This window comes from Leguminivora glycinivorella, chromosome 9 (genome assembly GCF_023078275.1).
Source record: "Leguminivora glycinivorella isolate SPB_JAAS2020 chromosome 9, LegGlyc_1.1, whole genome shotgun sequence".
In the NCBI taxonomy this organism is placed as follows: Eukaryota; Metazoa; Arthropoda; class Insecta; order Lepidoptera; family Tortricidae; genus Leguminivora; species Leguminivora glycinivorella.
The window spans coordinates 17,939,793-17,964,216 of NC_062979.1; the positions used below are offsets into that span (position 1 = coordinate 17,939,793).

The 24,424-nt window shown below is 39.1% G+C and overlaps 1 protein-coding gene across 1 annotated transcript; it reads left to right on the forward strand.

Annotated features, from left to right (window-relative positions):
* The first annotated feature begins 18,131 nt into the window (after nt 1–18,131).
* Nucleotides 18,132–20,930, forward strand: LOC125229736 (acetyl-CoA acetyltransferase, mitochondrial-like). Its single transcript, XM_048134664.1, is given in 3 exon segments — nt 18,132–18,326; nt 19,847–20,801; nt 20,804–20,930. Coding segments are annotated over 3 exon segments (1,182 nt in total). The 5' UTR covers nt 18,132–18,164; the 3' UTR covers nt 20,869–20,930.
* The last annotated feature ends 3,494 nt before the right edge of the window (nt 20,931–24,424 follow it).

Sequence of the window (24,424 nt, forward strand, 5' to 3'; positions counted from 1 at the left end):
AGTTGCATTTCACTTCAGGTCGTACTTTACATTCGGGACTCGAGACGTCTCGAGTACCTGTCATTTTTTCTCGTCTCGAATGAAGCCGAAATTCTCGAGAAGTCTCGAGTTCGAGACTCTCGAGCAGAAACCCTAGTACCTACGAACTTAGTAGTAGGTATGTACTTAGAGCAATTTTTAAATCATATTAAAAAAAAAACATAACTTGAAGATTTATTAAGGAATTTCAGAAACATCTTGTAGGTACTATTTGGAAACATTCTACAACTTGCAGATATTTTATAATATCATTAAATATATTTAATATTTTTAAAAAGTACCTACAACTCATAATCGATTATCTCAATGACTTCATTGAATGTTAATATTGTCTTACTGGACAATTTATCTCTAATAGCAATATGAATCTGTCTGTGTACATTCGAGGACACACGCGCTAAACATTTTCCACAAACCATCAGACAAGTTTATTTTTGAATCTGTATGTAACCACAACCAGTAAATTTGTATAACTTTTTAGGAGGTATTGTATTATTCATCATCGATATTTACTCGTATGGTTGACCTTGCACTTTGCCTAGTAAAGCTGTTAGTTTAACACATTATTACATTACCTCGCCATGACAAGGATGAATAGTACATTACATCAGAGGCCGGGAAAATGAGGATTTCCGGCCAAGGGGTATATACGGCCGAGCGAGCGTGCGAGCGAGGCCGGATAGGGATACGAGGCCGGGAATCCGTTTTCACGCCGAGGCATGTATAGTGCTTTTCTCAAACATACAATGAAATAAAAAAAAATGCTCTAAAGGACAATATTTTATAAAAAAAAGTTACTTTGCAGGCCTAGGCCTAAAAAATAATATGAAATCCCTTTACAGTCCTCTCGAGTTGTTGCGCCCAAAAAGCGATACTTCCCAGCCCATTTTAAGGAACGTAAAGACAATTTTTTTATTGCATGTTTGAGAAAATGAATTTTTTTGTAAGTTTTTTGTCGTCATTAAGGTTCTCTAGTATCTATATTTTCTTAATTATAACAATTATTATTAGGAGATTCTGTACCTATATATCTTACGAAAGTCGACATATCAGCGATTCCCGAAAAGTTTGTACATTTGGATCACGTCTCCGATTTTGATAAAAATTGGTAGGCTGATAGAGTCCATGATGCTGAGCAAGATCCACTAGCTAGGTTTCCCAAAATGTCCTAGGTAGTTTGTATGAAACCTTCCTTTTTTAGGGTTCCGTAGTCAACTAGGAACCCTTATAGTTTCGCCATGTCTGTCTGTCCGTCCGTCCGTCCGTCCGTCCGTCCGTCCGCGGATAATCTCAGTAACCGTTAGCACTAGAAAGCTGAAATTTGGTACCAATATGTATTTCAATCACGCCGACAAAGTGCAAAAATAAAAAATGGAAAGAAATGTTTTATTAGGGTACCCCCCCCAACATGTAAAGTGGGGGCTATTATTTTTTTTTCATTCCAACCCCAACGTGTGATATATTGTTGGATAGGTATTTAAAAATGAATAAGGGTTTACTCATATCGATTTTTGATAATATTAATATTTTCGGAAATAATCGCTCCTAAAGGAAAAAAATTAATACATAGTTTAAAAAACACTATAAAACACGCTTTTATAAATGCACGTAAAAGCCGAAAATAAATTATGGATCGTTCAAGTTGTCTCTATTTGTGAGCTGAAGTTTAAAAACTATGTGCTTTTAATTATAATATTTGATTGTAAAAGCGTGGGGCGCTGGAACAGGAAAGACGTTTTTGTATAACTTGCTGATAAATCAAATTATGCTATGCTACGGGAAGGAGGTTACACAGATTGACGCGCTAACTGGAGTTGCTGCATGACTAGTAGGTTCTACATTAAACAGTCAAATCAATTAAAAGTCAGTGTTCACTGGTACCTACTTAGGTACCAGTTTGTCGAACTCAGACAAAATATGCGCTAGTAGCGAGGAGAGTCGACAGTCACCGACACTGAGAACGCCGCTTTTTTCCGGTAATCAAAGTACAAAAGGGGAAAGTGTCTACAGTGACAGGATGCAGAGTTCTTGTTCGTGGACGAGATATCTTTGATTCTTTTTGGTAACCCTTAGGCGGCATATGTAAACGTTATGTTCTTATGCAACTTCATTCGCCAGGAAGTTCGGATTAGTATTTGTTTACAAGAAAGTCTTTCCTGTTCCAGCGCCCCACGCTTTTACAATCAAATATTATAATTAAAAGCACATAGTTTTTAAACTTCAGCTCACAAATAGAGACAACTTGAACGATCCATAATTTATTTTCGGCTTTTACGTGCATTTATAAAAGCGTGTTTTATAGTGTTTTTTAAACTATTAATTTATTTTATACTTTTTAGTCATTAATAATGAAATACTTTTAACATTTATACATAAATTTATTTCAAGTAGGCGGATTTTACATGCCATTTGTGGCTTAACGTGTACTTATTGCTAATTGCTACTTAATAATAACCAGCGGCTACCTTCTTATTACGGTATTATCATAAAAATGTTTATACCTAGTAAGTTATCCGTAAAAGATAGACCTCCTTTATTTGCTCTTAAGGGTCACAGGAAAACCATTACCCAACTTATTTTAAATACAACGTTGATCTTTCTTTTATGCGGGGGGCTTCGCCCGTCGAGTCCCCCTTTATTTGCTCTGAAAGGTCACAAGAAAACGCTAACCCAACTTATTTTAAATACTACGTTAATCTTTCTTTTATGCGGGGGGCTTCGCCCCCCGAGCCCCCCTTTGTTTGCTCTTAAAGGTCACAAGAAAACGCTAACCCAACTTATTCTAAATACTACGTTGATCTTTCTTTCATGCGGGGGGCTTCGCCCCCCGAGGCCCCCTTTTCTTTACTCTTAAGGATCACAAGAAAACTTTTTTTTGTTTTTTTTCGTGGGGAATGCGTTTACGCATACCGCCGGGTCCTACCCACTAAACCCCACGGTGTCCATCCGCGGCCCCGCAGCGGCCATCCTGGATCAGAATCCCTCGCAGGTCGGGCCATGAGCCGACCGGTCCTCACTGTGGGAGCGCTTCCTGGACACAAGGGTCGCACTCTCCAACTCGAGAGCCAGCGTATTGGGCGGGGGCGCTCTCATGCATCCCTCGCCCGCTGGCTTTCTTTAGGGTGGCAGGTTCCGCTCGTGAGCGGCACGTCTGTAACCTATGCATCACAAGAAAACCTTAACCCAACTTATTTTAAATACAACGTTGATCTTTCTTTTATGCGGGGGGCTTCGCCCCCGAGCCCCCCTTTGTTTGCTCTGAAAGGTCACAAGAAAACGCTATCCCAACTTATTTTAAATACTACGTTAATCTTTCTTTTATGCGGGGGGCTTCGCCCCCCGAGCCCCCCTTTGTAATTTGCTCTTAAAGGTCACAAGAAAACGCTAACCCAACTTATCTTAAATACTACGTTGATCTTTCTTTCATGCGGGGGGCTTCGCCTCCCGAGCCCCCCTTTGTTTGCTCTTAAAGGTCACAAGAAAACGCTAAACCAATTTATTCTACATACTACGTTGATATTTCTTTCATGCGGGGGGCTTCGCCCTCCGAGCCCCCCTTTGTTTGCTCTTAAAGGTCACAAGAAAACGCTAACCCAACTTATTTTAAATACAACGTTGATCTTTCTTTCATGCGGGGGGCTTCGCCCCCGAGCCCCCTTTGTTTGCTCTTAAAGGTCACAAGAAAACCTTAACCCAACTTATTTTAAATACAACGTTGATCTTTCTTTTATGCGGGGGCTTCGCCCCCGAGCCCCCCTTGTTTGCTCTGAAATGTCACAAGAAAACGCTAACCCAACTTATTTTAAATACTACGTTAATCTTTCTTTTATGCGGGGGCTTCGCCCCCCGAGCCCCCCTTTGTAATTTGCTCTTAAAGGTCACAAGAAAACGCTAACCCAACTTATCTTAAATACTACGGAATACCGCGGCGCACGATATCCTTAGGCCGATAAATGAGAAAACAGCGGTTAGGCGGTTTGCTGAGGGGTTAAACAGTGATAGAATAGGGACTATTATTGCGGCACGGGGAATTGAATCGATTAGAGAAGCAATCGGTGTAGCGGTGGATGAGTCAGAGGTGCTTAGGAAACCGGCAGCAGAGTGTTTCCAGTTTTCAGGACGCTCGTTTAGAGGCGGTCGAGGTTATTATGGTAATAATCATAACAGATATATTAATCAGTGGCACAATTACGGTCGGAACAACAGTAGTAGGCATAATTACGCGTACACCGGCGCACGCGGTGCAAGTCAGCAAGGTCAGGGGCGATCACAAGTCATGAATAGGCAGCGTACGGATAATTTCACTAGGTCAGGCGTACGGACTACGCGCAATGTCAATGCTATTGAGTCATCGGAAGTAATATGTGACTCAGATAATCAACGTAATGGAACAGATAATCAGCATAGCGAGTCAGAATTTTTTCGAGAATAACGATAAGTGTGTTGAAATATTTGCTTATGGCGCTAATAATCACGTAATTGTAAATTCATTAGATAAGGAATTGTCGTTATTGGTGGATACGGGGGCCAGTGTATCGATTATTAAGTATAGTTGTATTCAGAATTTTAATCTGCAGATAGTTCGGGATAGGATAAGGATAAAAGGAGTATGCGGGAATCTAGTTTCGTTGGGATATGTAAAGTTAGAATTGTGCATAAGGGGTTATAAGTTAGTGCATAAGTTCCATGTGTTTGTAGGGCTAAATGTCGGAATGATGGAATTTTAGGGGAGGATTTCTTGGTTGAGTATAAGTGTAGTATTAATTACGAGGAACGAGTTTTGAGGTTACAGCATAAGTCGGGGACTACAGTGTCGCTAGAGCTGGGGTTAGGAGTAGTGCGCTCGGTAGTTATCCCTGGTAGGTGCGAAGTAATTAAATGGGTGTCGACGGAGTTGCAGGGAGAAGGTGTTATTGTTTCTCAAGAAGTTACCCCGGGTGTTTTCGTGGCGAGTGCAGTTGTGACTCCGAAGGATGGGAGGATTCCGGTCCGATTTTTGAATACACGGGAGGATGAGGTAGAGATAAGTAATTACTGTCCGAAGTTTGGTAGGTTATCAGAATATTATTTTTGCTCTTTTGATTCGCAAGATACTAAGAGGGTGGATAGAGTTAAGGGGCTTTTCGAGTTGTTGAAACTCAGGTCTTACCTCGATGATGAGGGAAGTCGTACTCTGGAAGGGATATGTGCAAAGTATGCAGATATCTTTCATATGCCGGGTGATAAGTTGTCGGTTTCTAATTTGTCCGATTATGAAATCAAATTGAAGAACGATGCTTCTCCTGTGTATGTCAAACCATACAGGATTCCATTTGCACAGAAGAAGGAGGTCGAGAGGCAGATTAAGAAATTGTTGGACGAGGATATTATTGAAGAATGTACTAGTGAATGGTCTTCCCCTCTATTGCTTTTACCAAAGAAATTAGATAGTAGTGGGGAGAAAAAATGGCGTATTGTCATTGATTACAGACTGCTTAATAAGAAAATAATTGATGAAAAGTTCCCGTTACCAAACATGCAAGAGATATTAGACTCTCTATCGGGTTGTGTTTATTTTTCTCATTTGGATTTGAGCTCTGGGTATTATCAGATGAGTCTTTCGCCTAATAGTAGGAAATTTACGACTTTCACAGCTGATAAACAATATATGCTGAAACGCCTACCGATGGGGCTCCGTAGTAGTCCTAGCGCATTTTCCAGGCTTATGGCTGTAGCGTTATCAGGGTTGACTTATGATGCTTGTTTTTATATCTAGATGATGTAATTGTTTTCGGGAAAAATCTACGGGAGCATAACGCTAACTTAATTAAAGTTTTTGAAAGATTCAGGGAAGTCAACTTGAAGCTCAACCCATGTAAGTGTAGTTTTCTTAAAAAATAATTGAATTACTTAGGACATACAATAACACCTAGTGGGGTGTTGCCAGATAGTAGCAAGATAGAAGTTGTGAAGAGTTTTCCAGTCCCTAAAAATGCAGACGAGGTTCGGCGGTTTGTAGCTTTTGCTAATTTTTATAGGAGATTTATTAGGAATTTTGCGGATATAGCATGTCCGTTAAATCGATTATGTAGAAAAGGGATTGATTTCAAATGGTCAACCGAGTGCGAGGTGGCGTTTCACAAGCTAAAGATGTTGCTAGCTTCCCCCCCAGTTTTGGACTATCCGGAATCCGGATCTATCAGAGAGCAATGTATTTCGTCTTCAAACGGACGCATCAGGAGTAGCCATAGGGGCGGTATTATCAAACGCGAATAATAAGCCAGTAGCTTTCGCAAGTAGGCAACTGAATAAAGCAGAAATTAATTATCCTACAATTCATAAGGAATTGCTGAGTATTGTTTGGTCGGTTAGACATTTTCGTCCGTACTTATATGGTAGGAAGTTTAAAATTTTAACAGATCATAAACCGTTGGTGCATTTATTCAGCATGACGAATCCCAGTAGTCGTTTGACGAAGTATAGACTAACATTGGAGGAGTATAACTTCGACATAGAATACATTAAAGGTTCAGAAAATGTTACGGCAGATGCCCTATCAAGAATTGTTATTACATCAGACGAGTTGAAGACGTTAAATTCAGCATTCGTTGGGGTAGTCACGCGTTCGATGGCGCGCAGAGTGAACGAATCAAATAAGACGAGGGAGTCAGTTACTGCGTCGGTGGATTCTCGACAGCCTAGGGTAGTAGACATCATAAAAGGGTCACAAGGAGATATGGAATTAAAAGTTTACTCGAGTAAAGAATTTTGGAGGACGTTAGAATTTGCTAAAGGCTGGGAAATGACCGGGTTAAGCGATGTTGTTTGTATAAACTCTACAATTTGCATAAACCAAGATTCCTTATTAACGAAGGCACGCTTAGACGTAGCGTTACGGGACTTGGTTATACTGTGCAAAAAATTAAATATAGTAGAGTTAGTAGTAATTAAAGATGAGCGCAATAAAAAAGAGGTAATGAAGTTAAGTCATATTTTTCGCGCGGGACAAGAAGAGTTGCCGAGGTTGTGTATAGTACAGGGGAAAATGAGAATTAATGATAGAGAGATGATTCGGATTATACTGAACGATTATCATTTGTTACCCACTAGTGGGCATGCAGGTTGTACTAGAATGATTAATAGCATAAAGAAGAAGTATTATTGGGAAAATATGCGTAAAGATATAGACGAGTATGTTAAACGATGTAAGGATTGTCAGAAGCAGAAATTTACTAACAGAAACACGAGGGAAAATATGGTCATAACTACCACAGCTACAACATCTTTTGAAAAAGTTTTTTTAGATATTGTTGGACCATTAGAGGTGGACAATGCAGGATATAAGTATATTTTAACTATGCAGTGCGAATTAACTAAATATGTAGAAGCATATCCATTAGAGAATAAGGATGCTCAGACAGTTGCCAGAGCATTTGTTGAAAATTTTGTTTTAAGATATGGGATTCCCCAAATTATAGCAACAGATTGTGGTACTGAGTTTATAAATTCAACATTGAGTGGTGTTTGCACATTGTTAAAAATAGAAAACATAAATTCAACACCGTATCACCACGAAAGTATAGGTTCATTAGAAAATTGGCATAAGCATCTTGGCAGCTATCTGAGGATTGAGACTAGGAATTTTACTTCAAATTGGAGCTCCTGGGTCCAGTATTGGTGTTTTGCATACAATACTTCGATAAATACCAGTACAAAATATTCACCATACGAACTAGTATTTGGGAAATCCTGCAATGTGCCAAGTAATCTTGATAATAAAGTAGACCCATTATATGTATATGATAATTACCCATTGGAACTAAAATTTAGGTTACAGAAAGCACATTCCGATGCCAGAAATAATCTTATGCAGACTAAAGTTCAAAGGAAGTCGACATACGACCAGAAATGCAACATTGTTAATTTTAGGATAGGAGTTTCAATATTGATTAAGAATGAATGTTATAATAAGTTAAACGATCTGTATTTAGGTCCATATATAATAAAGAATGTAATAGGTTCTAATTTAGAAATAATAAAGAATAATAAGAATTACTTAGTACATAAGAACAGAGCTAAACTATATTATCAATAGGGTTATTTTCAGGGGAGGGAACCCCTACCCTTACCTTTTCAGGGGAGGTGTGATAGGCTGAATCTCATATCTACACGTCTGTAGATATAGATGGCTCAGCTTAAAGATCACGTACTAAAATGGCAGTGGTTTCCCTCTTCTGACACGTACCATAGTCGTATAAATAGTGTAGAATAAAATACTTGTGGTTAGAAGATTAAGAACGAAGATCAATACACTGTGCCGACCCAGCTCCTGTGTTTGGTGTACCACCCTCCCCCCCCCCTCGGGAGTTATCCTATTTCATGCAACATATTTTTTATGAAAACAAAATAAATTACTTATTATTTATTACTTTACTATTTTGCACTGTGGAGCGATGTTTGGTTTGGTGTAAGTAGGGTTACCAAAAAAAAACATAATTATGAGTATATTTTTTTATATTTATTACGTCTTATTTTTAAACTAAATTATGAACTTATTAACCAAAATTTAGATGAGGCACTTTTTGCCACAACTGTCAACAATATCTTATTTGATACAGACATTAGAAAAAAGCGCGTGGAGTTCCTCCGCGCGAAAGAAGTGAAACTTCGTAAAATTGAAATGAAAATATAACAGCTTGATGACATGTATCTCACTTAGGGTTGCAAAAAATACGGTTTTTTCTGGCTTAAAAAAGACATGAAAAAAAACCGTGAAAAAAAAAACAGTTTTTTTTTATGGAGTATGTTTTTTTCTAAAGTACGAAATCTCAAAATTTGCAAAGCAGTTATTACTTTTATACGGTTTTTTAGACTTAATGTTAACTATTAAACGAATTTAATCAAATAACTTAAAGTTCTGGTCTTATAAAAGTAACATTCACGAAATCTGTAGTTGGTAGTTATCACTATTTACTGTTGGCAACACGACCGCCTCTCCACGCTGCACGTAGCATCGGGGATTTCCCAATAAACGTTTGTATACTGAATGTTAATCGTATTAAAATGTACGTTATTGTTATTGAAACACGTTACAATACAAGTCACGAAAAACCGTTATTGTCGAATTATTTGTTCATGTGAAAAAAAAACATATTTAGAAAAAAAATCATGGTGCTCGGTTTTTTTTTTTTCATAATTCTGAAAAAAAAAAATTTGTTTTTTTTTCTATTTGCAACCCTAATCTCACTCACAACACACTATTACTTTTTGAAAATATGAAGTGGCAGAAATTGATGGAACTAAAATAGTGACCTCATATTTTTTCTTTAAGAAAAACTTTATTAAAATTGCTTACGATAGGGTACTTTCCTATACTTAGAATAATAGTTACATATTTACAAAACTTTTCCCCTCACTATAGCGAGAAAAGTCGAGGCGTCCAGTCTGGCTCTTGTCGTTGTTTACGCACTACAATAAGCCTTTTGTGTCTGACAAGTTCATCTCCAGGAAAACTAGAAAACAAATAAACATATTTGGTGCGAGTGAATTAAAAAAAATCTTGTTGATAAGGCAAGCATTTTTGCAACAAACTTTAGTTGATCATTATTTTATTATTTGTAAGTAAATAAAAATAACAAAATAATGTACTACTAAAGATTGTTGCAAAAATGAGGTCAAATATCAATTAACAAAAATTTATATAATTAATCAACAATCAATACCAGGTAAAAGTTTTATTATATAAATTATTTATTATGATCAACATTTTATGCTGACGCTACCGCGAATGCAAATCTCAAAAGGCAATCTTTGAGCGTCATTAATGTATCATGCGTATTTGGTCGCACGTCAATGAAACTTATATTTCTATCCCGCTCTGCAAAATGGCCGTCAAAACAAAGACTGAATTTATAAATTATAATAATAATAATAATAACCCCCCAAAGGGATCACCTTGTCGTGGTGGGCGGGCTTACGGGTTGGTGATACTATACACGAGAGGTCTAAACACCTAAGACCACACCCCAGTATGGGAGATACAGACATATGTGCCAATACTAACTAGGCTTACCCTTCCCAAACTAAGATTCCAACTATCCTATCGTTTCTTCTTTTTCCCTCCTTTCCACCTCTCTTCTCCCTACTCTAGGTTAAAAATGCAGTTGAGATCAAGAGCTTTACGTCAGGGGCCGCTACCCGAGGGCAATCGTCGGGGCGCATCTGGAGCCGTTGCTGGATGCCACAGCATGCGATCCAACGGCGATGCGGAGTTGAGCAGGCGGGCTCCCATCGAAAAATTTGTTACAGCCGCAAATGGGTCGCTACCCGAGGGCGATCGTCGGGGCGCACCTGGAGCCGCTGCTGGGTGCCACAGCATGCGAGCCAGCGGCGATGAGGAGCTGAGCAGGCGGGCTTCCATCGCAAAATCTACTACAGCCGATAACTCTGGACGTCTTCCTTCTTCCCGCAAGTATAACCTCCGCCCACGGAGCGGAGATAGCTCTGCAAATAATTTTTCAGATGACGACCAATCCCTTTTTTCGTCGATCCCTTCAACCAGACCCTCATACATGTCTAAGAAATCTCCTTCTTTATCTTCTGCTAGCACGCACGATGGTGTTGTACAAGATGTCATCCCAGACATTGAGCTTGTACCCACCTCGGAAGCTCCAAAATCGCGCAAACGATGGACGAGTGAAATGAATACGTTCATAATGCGCACTTACCTTTATCTTACTGCATTGGATACTGACACCAAAACATATCTCGAACCACTCCACCTCAAATTCATTGAAAAATTTCCAAACATGTCAGTTAGCCGACAAAGAGTCGGCGATCAAAGAAGGGCGATAATCCGTAGTAAGTTGCTACCACAAGAAACACTGGATAGGATTTATGATGAAGTAAAAAATGATATAAATAGCCTACAATGCACATACACATCAACTAATTTAAATGACCAACGGTTTAATAGCACACAAACACGTTTAAGATGGACAGATGAACAGAATGAATATATCATGCTATCATATTACAGGATTACAGAATTAGAAACAAACAGAACCTCTTACCGAAAACCGTTACATGACGCATTCATAAATAATTTCCCTTCACTTGCACATCTTAGTGAGCAAAGGATAGCTGACCAACGAAGAGCTATAATCAGTAATAAATACTTTAGTGAGACTAAGTTAAATGACTTAAAACAACAGGTAGCTGACGAACTTTCAATAAATATTCAAAATTTAAGCAATAATACAGAAATAACTACAACAGTTGACTTAAACCAACAATACGACCTTGAAACGCCATTTTTACAGAGTATACAGTTGAATATCCCTGAAGACAGAGATAGTGACGACAGCCCACATCACCCTCAAAGAGACCTTTTAATAGATGACACCTTTAGAGAGACATTAGAGCATTTCAAAGATACTGACCCGACATGTAGGTCATACATCCCCAAACAAAAAACATCCAAAAAACTAGCAAACATAGTGTACTACCTTAATAACGTAACACTTCCGGAACATGTTAACAGCGATACAGATTTCAACACCCTTCAAACTGCAATATATTGTGCAGCCTGGACAGCGGCCAAAGTAAATGGGGCAAAAATATCATTGCAAACCACAGGTAACCCTAGATCTCGTCCTGCAAATAAAGACAGAAGACCGCAATGGCAGAGAAGACTAGAGAGAAGATTACAGGATATTCGAACGAAAATAGGCAGACTGACACAATTCATGAGCGGGACTAGAAGCAGAAACATCGAAAAACACGTAAGTGACATAATGGAACAATACAAAATTCATTCTGTCCATGAAGAACCAAATACACAACTCACACACACACTAGATACTCTCAAACAAAAACTTGCACTCATATCAGGACGGTTAAATAGATATAAAACTTGTACTCTACGAAAACAGCAAAACAACCAATTTCATAATAATGAAAAACAGTTTTATAGAAATATTAGACAGTCTACAACAAATACTACAGAAAACATAAGCACTAATATAGGTAGCAGCTCTCCAGACCCGGAAGATTTACAAAATTTTTGGGCAGAAATATGGGAGAAACCAGTTCATCATAACGCTGAAGCAGACTGGATACAAACAGAAACTACTAGAAACAACAATTATACAACAGAAATGACTTTTGAGTATATTCCCCTAGACATATTTAAGAAAGTTCTTAGTAACCTCCATAACTGGAAAGCACCTGGATCAGACTACATACATAACTACTGGTACAAAAAGTTTACAAATATTCAACCCTATTTACACAGTTATCTCAATAAGTTTACTGACGATCCTACCACAATGCCGCCATACATTACCACAGGAACTACATTTATGATACCAAAAGACCAAAGTGACCTCACCAATCCAGCTAAATATAGACCGATCACATGTTTGCAAACCATTTATAAGATTTTGACTTCCTGCATTTCTGAACTAATATACAAACACGTAGATGACAATAACATCTTGGCTGAACAGCAAAAGGGCTGTCCAGGGATGTAAGGAACAACTTACCATAGATTCAGTAATTCTTAGACATGTTAATAAAACCAAATCCGACTTATACTCAATGTACATTGATTACAAAAAAGCATACGATTCTGTCCCTCACTCGTGGCTGATTCAAGTCTTAGAAATATATAAAATACACCCCAAGATAATTAACCTTTTAAAGACAACCATGACAACCTGGACAACACGACTCAAACTCAACTCCCCAACGGTAAGTTTAGAAACAAATCCTATTAGAATACAGAGAGGTATATTCCAAGGTGATGCACTGAGCCCACTGTGGTTTTGCTTAGCTTTAAATCCCCTCTCCAAGATATTAAATTCAACTTCAGCCGGATACCCTTTACATTACACAGACAGCGATAAACATACTGAGTACATAAACCACTTATTTTATATGGATGACATAAAACTTTACGCGGACAATGAGACTGACCTATATCTACTGACTAACTTGACAGAACAATTTACAAATGACATAAAAATGGAATTCGGGATTGATAAGTGCAAAATAAACTCAATGAAAGGTGGACAGCTCTACCAACATAATTACTTGTTAGGATCTGGGGACCAAATTGAATCTCTTGACGAACAGGATACCTACAAATATTTAGGATACAATCAATCTCGACAAATACAGTATAAAGACACAAAACAAAAACTAAAACAACAGTTCCGACATAGACTTAATACAATTCTGAAATCACATCTTTATGCACGCAATACAATAAAAGCCATAAACACATTTGCTATACCCGTTCTCACTTATTCTTTCGGAGTAATCAACTGGACTAAATCAGATCTCAAAGATTTACAACGTACCATCCACACCACAATGACTAAATGTCGTAAACACCACCCAAGATCATGCGTTCAGAGGCTGACACTACCGAGAAAAGAAGGTGGGAGAGGACTAATCGACATAACAAACCTACACAACCGACAGATAACAACATTAAGACATTATTTTTTTAATAAAGCAGGACGTTCCACACTACACAAAGCCACAGTAGAGAATGATCGCAAGTTTACACCATTGAACCTACAAGATAGTACAACACAAAAAAATGAAAACCTTACAGACGATAAGACAAAAATCGCCGAGTGGACTAAGAAGTCTCTCCATGGTAGACATCGTCATGACCTTTGCCAACCTAATGTCGACAAGGAGGCGTCGAACGCGTGGCTGAGGCGTGGTGAACTGTTCCCGGAGACTGAAGGGTTCATGTTGGCGATACAAGACCAAGTAATAGAGACCAAAAACTATCAGCGATATATTACAAAAACCCTGACCAACGACACGTGCAGGAAGTGCAATAGCTGCCCAGAAACTATCCAGCATATTACAGGTGCGTGTAAAACAATAGCCCAGACTGACTATAAACACAGACATGACCAAGTGACAAATATTATTCACCAAAAACTCGCACACCAATACAACTTCATTACAGACATAGAACCGTATTATAAGTATAAACCAGACAGTGTACTAGACAACTCCTCAACTAAACTTTACTTTGATAGAACCATCCTCACTGACCGAACTACTCACCATAACAGACCCGACATCACGCTGATAGACAAAACAACTAAAACCGGATTCCTCATTGACATAGCTGTTCCTAATACACACAATCTGCAGAGCACTATCTCTGAAAAACTATCAAAATACATTGAACTGAAAGACGAGATAATGCGTATCTGGCGTTTACAGAAAGTTACAATAGTACCGATTGTCCTATCCACAACAGGCGTGATACCAAAGCAACTCCATCAGTCTTTAAAAACCCTAAAACTACCAGCTCATACATACAACCTCCTCCAAAAAGCAGTTATTCTTAATACATGCAGATTAGTAAGGAAATTCTTGCAAACTGACCAACCAATCCCTGCCCCTATGGCACCACCTGCACAGGCCATCTCACGCCCAACCACACATGAAACTTCAAATACTTTTACTACTGCACAACCAGCTACACAACGTATAAATGAAGATGTAACATAAAGTTACCTGAAATGCACTTGGCTTCGGCCCGTGCATAGCAGTACGCCGGTGAAAACCGAGAAAAAAAAAAAAAAAAAAAAAAAAAAAAAAAAAAAAAAAAAAAAAAAAAAAAAAAATAAATAATAATAATAATAGGGTGAAGTCATCTCTCACCTTCTGTACATGGACGATCTCAAACTATTTGCACCGAACACCCAAGACCTGATGGTGCTATTGAAAACCACAGAAGTTTTCAGTACCGCCATCAGAATGGAGTTTGGTGTCGATAAGTGTGCGGTCATGCATGTACAGCGGGGGGAGGTTGTAAATTCAGAAAATTTACAACTTTCTGAGACGATGTCGTTCAGATCTATCTCTGAATCAGAAACCTATAAGTACCTTGGTATGTCACAGTCGTTGGGTATTGAGGATGTTGGCATTAGACGGTCGGTGAAGGAGCGCTTTTTCAGTCGGCTGACAAAAGTCCTTAACAGTCTTTTGTCAGGAGGCAACAAAGTGCGCGCCTTTAACGCCTGGGTAATGCCTCTACTCACATACTCCTTTGGCATACTACGGTGGACCCAGACTGAGCTGGACGCCCTGGATCGGAGGGTCCGTTCACTGCTTACCACACATCGTATGTTACACCCGCGCTCGTCTGTTATGAGATTGTACATCCCACGGAAGTGCGGAGGTCGAGGCTTCCTAAACGCCAAAGATCTCCACAACCGTGAGGTGTACAATCTCAGGAATTACTTCCTTAACAACGAGTGCGGGATGCATCGTGATGTGGTGGCAGTGGACGGAAACCTCACGCCGCTCTCCTTGGCGAAAGAGAACTGGCGCAAACCTGTGGTACTAAGTACTGCGGACCGCAAGGCGGTATGGGAGAGCAAGCAGCTACACGGGCGGTTCTACAAGGCCCTCACGGGACCCGATGTAGATCTGCTCGCATCGGTGAACTGGTTACGATTCGGGGACCTCTTCGGAGAAACCGAGGGTTTTGCCTGTGCAGTTGCGGACGAAGTTATGATGACGAACAACTACCGGAAATATATCCTGAAGGACGGTACGGTCGACATTTGTCGGGCATGCCGCCGTCCCGGAGAATCACTCAGGCATATTATTTCCGGTTGTTCTCATCTTGCTAACGGCGAGTACTTGCACAGACATAATCTCGTAGCCAGGATTATTCACCAGCAACTTGCTCTTCAATACGGCCTTGTGGACCGCGAAGTACCGTACTACAAGTACTTACCTGCGCCAGTTCTCGAAAATGGTCGTGCCACGCTCTATTGGGATCGATCTATTATCACTGACAGGACTATTGTAGCCAATAAGCCTGACATTGTGATAATAGATCGACTGCAACGCCGGGCAGTGCTCGTTGACATCACCATCCCCCATGATGAGAATCTCGTGAAAGCCGAGAAGGACAAGTCCAGTAAGTACCTAGACTTGGCTCACGAGATAACCGCCATGTGGGATGTTGAATCAACGATCATTGTTCCGATAGTCGTTTCAGCGAACGGTCTCATAGCGAAGAGTCTCGACCAACATCTTAAGAGACTCTCGCTAGGTGGCTGGATCAAGGGCCAGATGCAGAAGGCGGTGATCTTGGACACAGCGCGGATAGTCCGACGGTTCCTCTCTCTGCGGCCCTAACCACCGGCAGCTTGGGCCCTGCCCCGCTGCTGGCGGCACCCTAGGTTAGGTTTTTTATAATGTGTTTATATGTGTTTTATATTGTTTTGTAAGTGGTTTTGTATTTTACTTTTATATTCATATTATAAACAGCCTAGCCTAAGATTTGAAAGAAATAAAGAGAATAATAATAATAAAATACTTTATTGCACACTACAGAAGAAAAAGAAACATAATTCAGAACAGATACAACGTGGTAGGTAACAACAGGCGGTCTTATCGCTAAAACAGCGGTCTCTTACAGACAACCTTCAGATAGTCGAGTGGCGATCGGAATAAAATTTACGGGTGGTGCAAAAAAGAATAACAGAAGGCTAGTACCTAAATGTACAATATAATAAAATACATATACTACAAATATAAAAACTTAAATTAAACTAATAACTTAAATTAATTACTTAAATTATCTTAGAAAATAAAATTTTTCATGTACTTACGAGTGAATAGTGATTCCATGAGATTTGTTTTTCCTTTTATAATGGTTTGTGCAACGCATAAAAGCACACGAAAGCATTTTGGTTACGTTTTACCCATAAGAAATAATTTATAATTTCCTCACGTCACACGTCTCACGACATCCGATGCGCACGCAGGTCGCAGTGCCCATTGCAACTGAAGGTGAAGGCAATCAAGCGACGGTCGCTTGATTTTTGAGGGCCACATTTGAGTGGCGCGTCGCCTATCTTCCGCTATTTTACTTTAATCAAAGATTGGACCCCATATATTTCACGACTCTACACTTTCCGAACAGACTACCACGGTACAGGATGATGAGGAGGAACGTAATTTATGTGACAAAAATGACCAATAATATGCCGTTAAAGTTATATGGGTTCCTCGCGAGCACCTTGTATAGTTGGTCGGAAAAGGCTTTGTACCGTAGAGGTGTAATCCTAAGAAGGTTTATTTTGTAGTTAAGAACAAAGTTAATATTTAATATGTATTTGTTTTTTTTGCCAACCGTACCATCTGCCACGAAAAGTGCACCTTGATAACGATCTTTATTTATGTCTGATTCTGTTTCGCTGCATCGCTCCCAAATAAATACAAAATAAACCGGCCAAAAGTGCGAGTCAGACTCGCCCACCGAGGGTTCTGTACACATTTTCAATAGTTAAAATAATGTTATACTTAGCCAGACTACCTTTCGCGGCGTTTCGTTTTCGTTTCGTATTTTAATTGTATTTTTTTACTGGCATTGATGGCATAAAGCCCTTCATTATACGTGGTTTGTCATCTATTTGGAAAATTTCTTTGCAATTTTTTCGGTCCGATCAAATTTTTATGTTCATAAATGTGATCGAACTACAAAAATGGCCCATTTAAGGCGACCAAGTCACACGTCAACTAGATTGCTATCCTAATCCGTTACTTTCATTTTATTATCCGATGAGGTAGATTACTGTTGTCAAGGGACTCAGGAGGCATCATAAATGCGGTCGGGCCCACGGAAGGTCAACATAGGATTGGGCCGACCACTTTTTTTTATTACTGTCCTCTATGACCTCTATCTGACTTGACATTTCATCCTATTAATCGATGACGTGATTTTTGATGAACTATTGCAGCACTTTTTTGCTAGTTGCGCATCGTCCATTAAAGCAATAAACCAAGCCCATTTTAATTTACTGAGTGGTCTATATGGTAGCCATTTTCTGTTATGATAATAAGCTAGGGTTTCATGTTTCATGTTAGTGGGGTCCGCCGCATGCGCTGTTGTCAATGTCAATCAATTACTAACTACGTACGAGCACAGTGTAAGGACGACTGTGGTAGGAGGTCAGGTACCACGTACTTATTCATCAATTATACCTAGTTCGGTCACGGTTGGAGAAACCATCAGCGAAAAACATTAATAAGAATATTTTTTGCTCCTGTTGCAGAAGTTCCAGTGAATTCATCTCTTCCTTTCGACAATGGCGCCAAATTTAAACGAAGTAGTGATTGTATCTGCGGTAAGGACGCCCATTGGGTCCTTCAGAGGTAGTCTGACTCCAGTATCAGCGACGCAATTAGGTGCAATTGCAGTTAAAGCGGCAGTGGAGAGGGCTGGCATCCCCAAGGAGGAAATAAAGGAGGTTAGTATTATTGTAGAACCCTTAAGCCATTACCAAAGGCATCAGGGCAATAAACCATTATTATCGGTTCTGTGCCATTTAATTTTTTGTCGACAAAATCTACATATTTGCGAGAATGCCTGATTGAATTTTATGTGCAATGTTTCTCGATTTTGATGATACCGACATTATAGGACAAGGCATTGTATCTTATTAGATTACGTGTTCAATGCGACCAGCCGACAGATTTTCCATTGGTCATGGAAACATTTTACACGTCTGACGCAATCATCCATCGTTGAATTTATCAACTGGAGACACGTAGATATGGCACTAGGTAATTTAATAATGTAAAACATGGACGGGTTAAGAATTTCACCACCCCCTTTCATCCCGTGGGTGGTTTTGTTAGTCGACTGTGGGATATGGGATAAATTTGTGGCGTAGGCGAGAGGCTGGCAACCTGTCACTACAATGTCACAATTTCGATTTCTTTCAACCCCTTTTTGCCAAGAGTAGCACTGAAACTTGAGTTCATGTGCTCTGCCTGCCCCTTTATGGGGTACTAGCTTTTTCCCGCGGCTTCGCTTGCGTTATAAAGAGACAAAAAGTAGCCTATGTCTCTCTCCATCCCTTCAACTATCTTCACTTAAAAAATTACGTCAATTCGTCGCTCCGTTTTGCCGTGAAAGACGGACAAACAAACAGACACACAAATTGCTCTCGACAATTTCTTCCCTGGTTTTCTATCTGATGAAGCTAGAGCAATGATTTTTCAAAATAGATGATTATTATTTTTATCTGTGTTGGGCCGTTTTGCTTTTTTTGATATTCTTATTTTCAAAGGCGCTAAAATCCCATCAAAATTTTACAAAACGGCCAAATTGATTATGCCAAAAAGGTGTGGTGTTCAAAATTCATAACAATTAAGTACAATTAGGTAAATAGTTACTTAAACGGTCTGACACAGATTATTTCATTGTTATTCAGATTGTCAAAATTCGTTCCGATTGATTAAGATTTGGAGGAGGAAACAGTCGAGAGCGGTCTCGATTTAAAAGATTTTTTCGAGTTGTCCTTAATGAACAACTTTTTTTCCTATAAATCTAGTTAATAACACGAGTATATTTAACTAAATTCAAAAATTGAAAGGGGGACTCCTTTTCATTGTAACATTTTCGCTTCTGTTGCCTCTTAACAATTATACATATTTAAAATACCCTACCCTTAAATACATATCCTCGTAAGGCCCACCATAGTTACATTTTCCATTTTGAATTTGAACCTTGAAGTAAATTGGTATGAATTTCGTTTGTTTCAAAAATCAATATATCAATGGAAATTCTACTTTATTTGGTTCATGAAAGATTCAATGAAATGTCTAATGTGCAAAAAACAGACATCGCATTTGAGACTTTGAGTTGATGCGTCACAGTCTATAATTGACATTGACTGATAGCGATATGTCATTTTATTTCAGTTGTACCCATTTGGCTACAGTATGCATTAAAGGTTTAAAAATCTATTATTAAATGTTTTAGGTCATCATGGGTAATGTCATCTCCGCAAATCTTGGACAGGCTCCAGCAAGACAGGCTGCCATCTTTGGCGGACTCCCGCCTAGTACTATCTGCACCACTATCAACAAGGTGTGCTCATCAGGCACCAAGGCTGTCATGTTTGGCGTCCAAGCTCTAGAAACCGGTACTCATGACGTCATCCTTGCTGGAGGAATGGAATCTCTCTCAAACGTGCCTTTTTACTTGAAGAGAGGGGACACTACGTACGGCGGCTTGCAACTAGCGGATGGAATACTCCGCGACGGGTTTCATGACGCCTACGCCGACCAGTTCCACATGGGACACTGCGCTGAGCACACGGCCAAGACAATGGGTATCACTAGACAAGAACAAGATGAATATGCAATGGCAAGTTACAAGAAAAGCGCTACCGCTTGGGCTGCAAGGGCATTCGACGAGGAGTTAGTTCCAGTACCAGTACCCCAGAATAAAGGCGAAACTAGTCTATTTTCTGAAGATGAAGAGTACAAGAAGGTCAATTTTGAGAAGTTTACCAAACTACCCACTGTATTCCAAAAAGAAAATGGGACGGTTACAGCTGGCAATGCTTGTCCGCTGAACGATGGTGCTGCTGCACTGGTTATGATGACACGGCAAGCAGCAGAGAGACTGAAGGTTACACCTCTTGCAAAAGTAGTCGGGTATGCTGACGGCGAACGTGATCCCGTAGACTTTTGTATCGCACCTTCCGTAGCGATCCCTAACTTGCTGAAAAAAACAGGCATCGACAAAGATGATGTTGCACTTTGGGAGATCAATGAACCCTTTGCTGTTGTGGGGATCGGTAACGCGAGAATCCTAAACATTGATCCTGCTAAAATTAATGTGCACGGAGGGGCGCTGAGTCTTGGACACCCAATTGGCTGCTCTGGCGCTCGCCTTGTGGCCCATTTGTGCTATGCGCTGAAAAAAGGTGAAAAGGAGTAGCTTGTGTATGTAATGGTGGAGGTGGATCGTCAGCCATGATGATTGAAAAGTTGTAACTTTGTAGGTTATGTTGTAATGGTTCAAAAAGATGAGATTATAACGTTATAAATCAGACAAAGACCGTAGTTTTTTTTTAATTAATTAGGTACAAGGGGTAAATTTAGACATGATTCCTGCTGGTAGGATTCCTGACGTGTTTTAAAAGTGTTTTGATATGTCTCCAGCTCCAGAACCTAGGGCCTACCTCGATTACTGGAGTGCGTCCGGTGGAGTGTATGCGTATATATTATGTAGGTATAAATACAGTCCTCCATCAATTTCGATAACGGCGATCTCAGAGATAAGACTTTTATGCACAACTATTATGTGAGTAGGAAACAGTGAATGGTTTTGTCTTGTCCAACATTCATTCGGTTCATACTTTAGTACTGCTTTAGTAAGAACTCATTGCACAATTGCACACTCAATACAATGCCGTTTATGCCTTTTATATTCGTCGATTCTGAGTGAAAATGACAATTCATGAAGAATAGAGATCAGGGAGAATAGAGGTCTAATCTCCATAATAGAGATTCTTCATGTGACAATGAGGAGGCACGCTGACATTTTATCCCACGGAAGTATAACTAAAGCATTTTATCCCCCCAGGCGGCGCCTGTGCAAGTGTCTAGCAAAGAGTCTAGACATGTCACTGTCATTCATATGTGTGAGAGAGAGAGAGAGAAAAAACATATCCAAATTTTGCTGACAACGTTAATGACCTAGAATTTCCTAGCCTTTTTCATCCCACGTCCATCTTTCATGAAGAACCAATGCCAAGTGATTGGTTCGCCAATATGTAAACAGCGGCTCTTATCTTGGTCATCAAGGGTTGGTGGAACCGTTGGCCACATGTGTACAGCGGCCATAAGTACAATGGACTAATAGGGTGGCGCCATCTGTCATAACCTTTGAGTTTGCCTCCTCATTCTTTCAGTTTCTTCCAAGTTTCTTCTGTCGAGATTGGTCAAAATTATCAAATAAATATAGAATAAATCCTGTTGATCCTGACAGATCGTAGAAACCTTAGACATATGACATGCATATACCCTTTATTTCATTTTGTTTATGTACGTTTACGTCCATTTTACGTCTATGGAGTCTATGGCAAGAAGCTAGAAGAATTTGACAAGGCGTCAGCCTTCAGAATCCAAACTTGGTATTTACAATATTTATTTAAAATAATGCAACGTCTGGATACATAAACGCATGTATTTATTGATATTACAATTTAAAAAACTGTAAGTTTTTATAACATTTTGCCACATTACTTAGTGTATTACGAATATTACGATACCAGTGCGTTAAAGAGTAAATTAAAAAAATAGTGACGATAAATTCAAACAGAAATACCCATTCGCACGGTCGTGTGTTGTACAATATTAAATTTTTACAGTGAGATACCTGCGGGATTCACAGAAACAGTTATATGGATATGCCGTCCGGCCCGTGATATTTTTTCTTTTTTCGTGGTAGACAAAAGATCAGACGGATCGCCCGATGGTAAGAAACTACCGTAGCTAATAAACAATGAAGTTACAAGTAACTGGTGGAAAACTAAACGCAATTGACAACGTTTCAAAATTTTCAATGTCCCTAAATCGAAAACCATTTCGAGATATACACTTGTAGATCACATAAATAATTTTTTTAATTTTTTTTCCGCATTTTTAGTATAAAAAATCTTAAAAATAGTTTAAAGGGGAAGTGACGTCAAATAGCTGATTTAGAGCTGCCACTATATCAAAAAAATCTTCCAGTTGGGATGTCACTTGAGTTTGACAGTGAAACTTATCACAGTTCGTAGCAAAGATATTAAAAAAATATGGCTTAGTCTATGATTCGTAGTCATTCAATAGCATCGACCTACAATAGGGACTGAGCTCACACTTTTTTTGCCATACTAAATTGAACCTTATCACCTGCGCATAAAGGCGTTCTTGACAGACTAGCAAAAGTGTGTCCACATGAGAGGGTCAAAGTTGGGGCTGGTGTCCCTCTCGCACGTGTGACCAGTGTTAAAAAATTACTATAGTAGTAGTATTTTTAGCTGTATGATAACTAAGTTTATAAACTTCTTAAATTATTTTCGTATTATATCGAGGCAAGGGTATTAATACCTTGTAAGGAATTGGTAAGTCATTATTATGAAGCCATAAAACCAAAAAATTGCGCAATTATTAAAAACCTTTAATTGGGTATTAGTAGATTTGGTAGTAACTTTGAATATTGACTGGTATCCCCAAATGATGACAGTGATGACGTCATTCAAATGATTTTGATAGTGGTAATAAGTGCGAGAGGGACACCAGCCCCAACTTTAACCTCTCATGTGGACACACTTTTTGGCCTAACAACTCATTCTGGTTTAATTATAATTCTGTGTTCACTAGTGGTTGACAGTGACACTTGACAGTCAGACATACCGGACTGTTTAAGCTGACTGTTAAAACTTTTTTTTTAGGAATGATTTTGTCGTTTTCTTAGGTGTATGAAACAACACATGTGACGTCACGAAGCTGTGTCTTGACGTTTGTAATCCTCCAGGACCACCAAGTTGAATTCCTAAAATGTTGAAATCCCGAAATGTTGACTTTCCCAGAATGTTGATTTTTTCAGTTTCGCAAAATGTTGAATTCTTATAACGTTGAAATATTAAAAAGTTGAATTCTCAAAATGTATACTTTCAACATTTCGGGATTTCAACATTTTAGGAAGTCAAGTTTATTTAAATTCCTGGAATCTTTTTTTAACATGGGTACTTTTTTTAGTCCTAATAGGAGAAAAAAATTGTCCCAAGATTTCCAGACATTTTTGGGATTGTCCATCCCATTACCGATATAGCTATGAAAAAATGGTAAACGGAATGGAAAACAAATCTTGGGACAGTTCCTTTCTCCTATCAGGCTATCAGGATTAAAAGAGTCCGCGATTCTTTGAAGAAATCACATAAAAATTACCAAATAAACCAAATACCGTTTAACACTAAAGACCTACTTAATCTTTCTGGTATAGCCCATTGGTTGACTGGTAGAGAATGTCTCAAAGCATTAAGTTCGCCATTTATACTTCTGTATTGTGCAATAAAGTTTAAATAAATAAATAAAAAAGTTTAAATATGCCCTGAAACTATATAGCATGTAACAAAAGTCAATAGGGTGCATTGAGATAATTTCGACATACAGAAATGCTCGGGTAATTTCGAAAGGGGAATCTTGATATGATGGAAATAATGGTGATTTTTATGTGACTTTCGAAATTAGACGACGTTCGAAATTACCCCAATGCACCCTACTTCAACAGCCGACAAGGTCAATTACCCTGATTGCTATTTAAGCGGAAAAAATCGAAACTCATTTTTTTTCGAACTACGAAATTTTTTCACTTGTATCGCACTTAGGGTCATTAGTAACCCTATCAGCTGTTAAAGTATCACTCGGGACCTTTGCTACACCCTGTAGGTACCTACCGCAAATTCAATCTTATGGAAATTCAACATTTTAGGGTTCATCATACCGCAAAATCAACTTTCTGCAAATTCAACATTTTAGGATTCAACAAGCTGCAAATTCA